Source organism: Otolemur garnettii, unplaced genomic scaffold (genome assembly GCF_000181295.1).
Source record: "Otolemur garnettii isolate 467f Iridium unplaced genomic scaffold, OtoGar3 scaffold00283, whole genome shotgun sequence".
NCBI classification, from domain to species: domain Eukaryota; kingdom Metazoa; phylum Chordata; class Mammalia; order Primates; family Galagidae; genus Otolemur; species Otolemur garnettii.
Window position 1 is genome coordinate 698,254 of NW_003852678.1, and position 6,099 is coordinate 704,352.

The following is a 6,099-nucleotide window of genomic DNA, read 5'->3' on the forward strand; positions in this document are numbered from 1 at the left end:
CCTCTGTGTCTCACCTACCCGCAAGGGGCCAAGCCTGGATGGCCACTACTAGGGAGGACCTGAGGGTGCAGGGTGCTAGGGAGGAGAGACACGGCCAGGCCTCTGAATCACTAGTCCTTCTCAGGCAGATAGGGTGTGAACGAAGTGTGGAGGGTGGAGGGGGAGATGGAAGGAGGGGTAGAGAGTTGGAGTTACAGGTAGAAGGCAGGAGGACAGGGGTCCCAGGAAGGCGCAGATCCAAGACCTGAGCCTAAGGCTCAGCAAGTGTCCTCAGAGTCTGGCCTCCTCCTCAGGGCCAGATGCTGCTGTGCATCCCTGCATTTTAGCTTGTACCCTGCCTCCCTGGGATTCCCCTCCCCAAAACTCTGGTGGTAGGGACAAACCTAGGGAAACACAGGTGTCACCTGCCATGCGTCAGTGCCCCGCCCTGCTGGCCTGGCCTCTTTTGCCCCCATGTGCCCAGACAAGCAGCAGCCACTCTGCCAGTCCACACTGGGAGACAGGAAGCATGGCCCAGCCCCAACTGCTCCCAGGAATTGTCACGGCCATCTCCACCTGGGGTGGGTTTTATTTCCACTGTTGTCACCATGTAAACATAGGAAGATAGTACTCATTTCCATGACTATCACGGCTGCAGCATGTGGGTCTGTGCAGACAAGATCTTCCCATCAAATGCTAAGCACAGACAACTGTCCTGTAGGGGTCACTGGAGCTGCCATCTGGCCCCCAGAGGCTGAGCTGCAGCAAGACCTGGGGCAGGCAGCTGGGTTGGCCGGGAGCACCCCATACCCAGCTGTCCCTGACACGTGTCCACACAGGTCTTGTGGACTCTCCGTGGCCAGTGTCTTTTACACACACGCACATACATCATATTAAACGTGGCACTTCTGCTTGTGCTGACACCACAGTAACTGTGTGAAGAAACAGACTCCAGTGTTGGTACCCAGACAGGCTTCCCAGCCCAGGGAAGGGGAATCCTTCCCTCTGAAAACCACTGGGGTGGGCAGGGCCACTTCTCCCTGATCAGCTGAGGTGTGGCTGCCCATTTGCAAGGGCTGCTGGGCTAGCTCAGGCCCTGCCACCAGCTGGAGTCAGACACAGACACACGGCCCATGCATGGAAACCCCTGATCACGGAGCACATCACAGTGGGTGGGAAGTCTCACCAGCCCTTCCAGAGGTGGGGGCCAAGGTCAGGACAATCAGAGCAGAGGCCCTCCCCAGTCAGTCCAGGGCCTTGTGCTGAGCCAGTTCTCGGGCCGGCGGCCTGCACACCAGGAGAACCCAGGCACACAGGGAATGAGCCTTGGATGCATCCATCTACTGAAGGCCAACCATCACTTCACACCACACTAATAAGACTTATAAATACGACATCAAGTGTTGTTAGGAGAAAAGAAAATAACTTAAACTTGGCCAGACTCTGTCCTCTGTGCCACTCCCAACAGTAGCAAGAATATCCCAGGTGGCCTGGGGAAGCCACCTGCTGATGCCTAGAAGCTGGGGCCAGGCTACCCCAGCTCCTCACCTGCCCTAGGCCACAACCAGTGAGGTCCTGGCAGCAGGGTCTACTTGGTGAGCAAGGTAGATGAAGCTGGGTGACCCAAACCAATGCAGGGCCGTGGTCATTCACAAGTCAGGAGTGCCAGCCTCCCCTCCTCATCCCAAGGTGGCTTTCACCCACAACCCTGGGAGCCAGGAGGCCCTGCAAACATTGTACCCCAGACCTGCACTCACAGGAGAGCAGCTCAGCACCCCATGGCCTGCCAGAAGCCTCGTAGAGCCTCATAGAGGCTCTTTCTGAGTTAAAAGAGAAGCCATTTCCAAATTCCTACTTTTCCTGCCCAAAGTTACAGTGCAGTCAGGACCCGTATCCCACTCAGTGATAGTAACTGCAGTGCCACTCTGCTTCTAGCTGGCTCTACTCCTGCTCCAGGATCCCTGCTGGGGCTACAGCCCCCCCCCCGTGATACCAGCTGTGCCCAGATGGCCCCTGCTGGCACTCTCAGCGCCCTAGGCCTTCCCAGCAGTGGTTCCTGCTGCCACCCATCAGGAGTAGCCTGTTCCCTTTGAACGCTCCACTGGGAACTCACACTTAGGACTTTTCTGACACGTGAATCATTCACCTAGCATGAGGCCAGCCTCTCAAGGGTACCTCCACAGTATGACAGAGAAGTGGTAAGGAACATCCTGGACAGAAGATAAACATGGAGCCTTATGCCCAGGAACCTGGGTCAAATCAGGTGCCTACAGGACACCCCTGGGAGCTTGGCTGAAAGGGAAAGAGGAAGACATAATATTAGTCTGGACAGGGCATGGCCTGGGGGCAGGAGTGAGGGTGAGGCTGTCCAAGTGACCCGAATCCAAGACAGTTTCAGGAAGCAACAGCGTCCTTTCTACAGGGTGGGTCTGAAGTCTAGCCTCAGAGGATCCTACCTGGCTGTTCCAGTGTCCAAATGGGAGGGCCCTGCCCCTTCCCTTCCACTCCACCCCTAGGGCCCACCAGGATGCATCACACCAGTAGGGACTTGACTAGGCCACAGTGGAACTTGCGCACATGGCGGTACAGGTCCCCAGACTGTGTGAAGCGGCGCTGGCACCAGCGACAGGCATGGGGCTTCTCCCGCGTGTGCACCACAGCATGGCGGCTTAGGTTATGGGAGTACTGAAAACCCCTGCCACACTGCACGCAGGTGTAGGGCTTCTCCCCCGAGTGGGTCCGCTCGTGCCTCTTCAGTGTATATGTGCATGAGAATGTCTTCCCGCAGAGTGGGCACGTAGGCACAGCGCTGTCAGGTGAGAACCGGCTCCGAGTGCTGTCCCGCTCGCGGAAGTGGGCGCTAAGGTGCAGCTGCAGCACATGGGAGCTGGGAAACAGCTGGCTGCACAGTGGGCAGGTGCAGAGGTGCCCACCAGGCTCCACCTCACCCTCATTTGCCACTTGTCCTGCATCCAGCTCCAGCTCCTGGCTGCCTGCTGCCCAGCTGATAGGCAGGGGCTCTAGGCCCACTGCTGGGCCTTTGGCTGCAGGAACAAAGGGTGGCTTTGGAGGGCTGTGGGGACTCCTGGGGCTGTTGTCATCTTCCTGTTCAGACAGTGAGTCCTGCTCATCCTTCACCAGTGGCTGGGCTTCTTGCTGCTTGTGGCTGTAGAGAGGTGTCTGGAGGATGCAGGGTGAGTGGACAGTATCCTGCCTTGGGCCAGGCTTCAGTGACAGGTCCAGTGCCTGGTCTAACTCTCCTGGGGCCTGCCAGGGAGAAGGCCTAGATGAGGGGAGAGGGAAGGCAGCCTGGACTTCAACGCTGTGGGACTTGGTCTTCTGTACAGCTGGGCAGAGGTCAGGGGTCCAGGCAGGCCAGAGACGTGATGGCTGACCAAGTCGCTGTGCTGGAGGGGTGGGGGTCTCCAGGTCCTGCTTCCTGTCCTTGTCCCTGAGTCTGCCTTTGCAGACCTTGACGATGTCATACATGTGCAGGTAGCTAGCGGCAGCCAGGACGTCCTCAACAGGCAAGCTGCGCAAGTCCAGGCGGCCCTCGTACATGAAGTCCAGCAGGCGGCCAAAGGCGGGCGCCGTGACGATGTCGCCGTTGAGCCGCACAGTGTCGCGGCTGGTCGCGGGCCGGTCCCTATAGAAGAGATGGAAGTAGACGCTGCACGCAGCCAGCACGGCGCGGTGGGCTGGGAAGCGCGCGTCGCCCACCAGCACGGTGCAGTCGCACAGGAAGCCCAGCTCACGCTGCTGCCTCAGGCGGCCCAGAAGCCGCCCACCGTGCTCGGGAAACTCCATGCCCTCGCCGACATCACCTGGGCAAAGCAGGACGCCAGTCAGCGCGCCTAGAGACGCTCCTAATGCGCCCGTCCCAAGCAGGCAGAGCGTAAAGACCGGCACTGGAGGAACGCGCGTTAATTGCCCGCCCGGAACGGCCCTGGGCACCTGCCCGGAGCAGGAAAAACTCGATCGAAAGTAAACAGCAGCTACTCCGCCGCGGGGGCGGGTCCCGGGACACTAGCAAAGGGGCCCGAGCTGCGCGAACCTGCGCGCGTCTCCTCCTGCGAGCCCCTGAACTTCACTCCCAGGCGTCTGCCCGTCGCTGCGTCCCCCGACGCCACAGTCGCTGCGCCGCCGCCCGCCCAGTTACTCCGAGCTGCCTCCAGCTACCTCCCGGTCCGCCAGATGCCGCCGCCGCCGCCGCCGGCCCCATTTAAGGCAGCGCGGCCGCGGGGAGCGGGCTAGCGGGCGGGGCAGGCAGAGCCGGGAGCCCGCCCCCCGCGCTCACCTCCGCCGCCCGGAGCTCCTCTCTGGTCTCCGCCTGCGCCGCGTGCCCTCCCCGGTGAGGCCCCAGCGGGCACCGAGCAGCGGGCAGCGCGCCCCGGCGGGGAGGGCGCGGGGACTGGGAGAGCGCCGGGAAAGGCGCGCTCCAACTTGACCGGCCCGGCACCGCCCGCCGCTCGCCCCGCCCCGGAGAGAGCGAAACTCCGGGCGGGGGCTAGGGGGCGGGCGGAGGAGACTTCCCGGAGCGAGTGAACCGCTGAGGTCACCCTTGCCACCTCTTCCCTGTCCGCCCCGCCTAGTCCGCCACTCGCCCCTACAGCAAGGGCACTGAGGTGGAAGCGGGGTTTGGGGCGCGGTGCGGGGGTTAGGGGCTCTCTCGCGATACTTGCCGCCTCAGCCTCGGTGACTCCCGCGTAGTGTCCCAACAGCGTTCATCTGCAGAGACCCCTCTGAGGGCCCACTTCTACCGAGGCCTGCGCTAGGGCAGTCACCCGCAGGCACAGCCGGGCGCAGGCCCTGGAACGGGGAAGGGGGCGCATGGGTGAGGTTGTAAATTATGAAAAAAATGACACCACCTTTTTCCTTGAAAGCCTTCTTTTGAATTTAAGTTGACGCAGCTGGGACCCTCTTCCAATACTCAAGCGGGATCTTGACTTTGGAGGCCAGAGCAGGGAACTCACACCCTCTCAGCAGAGCCTAGCCCAGCATCTACAGAGGACAAGCACTTTAAGCTGTCGTTGGGGCACTGAGGACAGGACACCTCCTGGCAAACGTGGCGGGGTGGGGGCCCTCCAGAGCCCAGGTTAGGCTGGAACGTGTTCAAAGAGGAGGAGACAGCAAGAGCCGCCAGATCTGGCGTCCTGGGCAGGGTGTTCCGGGAGGAGGAGTGGCATGAAGGTGTGAGAAGGGGACACCTTGTTCTGAAAGAGGGAAATAGCCAGAAAGAAACAGAATGATGGGTCCCTGTGCAGCCTCCCCCCACCCCCCATGACCTAAGGCTGCCCTTGGCTGAGCAGGTTTAAAGGCACTCTGGACCCCATCATCTTCCCAATGACCCCGGTAACTAGATGCTCTTGTTTTTACCCTGTCTTGGTGAGGGAGCTTAGGGAAGATGTCCAGGGCTACACAACAGGCAATCTCATTCCACACCCCTGGGAACCAGGATGGAGGATGTGGGCATGGAGTCCACTGGCCAGGCTGGTGCTAGAAGGGGTCAGAAGGCTCTGACCTGGGTGGGGGTGCAAAGCAGGAGGGGCTGGGTTATAAGGAGTAGGACCCTGGCCAGGTGAGTGTGGGCAGGAAGACTGGAGCCCACTGCAATTACATCCAAAATCTGTGGGAAGGAAAGCCGTATTGTTACACTAAAAAGTTATTCCTTGTTTGACCGGATGTTCTGCATGTTTATTTCCTAAACCTGGCAGCTGCAGCTGGGAGCCTTGGAATCACAGTGTACTCACAGCTTCTCAGACCCTCAGAGAGATAGCAGAGCCCTTGCTTCCTTTATCAGGGATCTGTCTGCCCTGAGGACTTCTTCCTGGGGAGGCAAATTTAAATAATTGCCTACCCTCTATCCACTCCCCTGCCCTCCGCAGGAACTGTAAGCTCTGGGTGCACCCAGACTGGACTGCCTCCACCTGGCTCTACCTGGGGAAGTGCCCTGCCCTTGCCCCTCTGGGCCTTGAGCTCTGCCAGCCCCTGACCTCTTTGGGCTGAAGCAACCCTTATATGCAGAGTGGGGATCTGAGTGCTTCCCCAAGGTCTGGCGCTCAGCAAGACCTTAGGGCCTTTGCATTGCTGGTCACTCATGTTCTGGAATGTTCTCCAAAT

The 6,099-nt window shown here is 60.2% G+C and overlaps 1 protein-coding gene across 5 annotated transcripts; it reads right to left on the reverse strand.

Annotated features, from left to right (window-relative positions):
* Positions 1 to 548: 548 nt before the first annotated feature.
* ZBTB42 (zinc finger and BTB domain containing 42) lies at positions 549 to 4,990 on the reverse strand. 5 transcript variants are annotated; one of them, XM_023508864.1, is made up of 2 exons: positions 4,848 to 4,990; positions 549 to 3,625 (listed from the first exon to the last, which is right to left on the reverse strand). In XM_023508864.1, the coding sequence occupies exon 2, from the start codon at positions 3,538 to 3,540 to the stop codon at positions 2,512 to 2,514; it is 1,029 nt and encodes a 342-aa protein (XP_023364632.1). In that variant the 5' UTR covers positions 3,541 to 3,625; positions 4,848 to 4,990; the 3' UTR covers positions 549 to 2,511. The 5 variants fall into 5 exon arrangements, with proteins under 5 accessions (XP_023364632.1, XP_023364631.1, XP_012669054.1 ...); XM_023508863.1 differs by having other exon boundaries at positions 4,277 to 4,990; XM_012813600.2 differs by having other exon boundaries at positions 4,034 to 4,990.
* Positions 4,991 to 6,099: the final 1,109 nt, after the last annotated feature.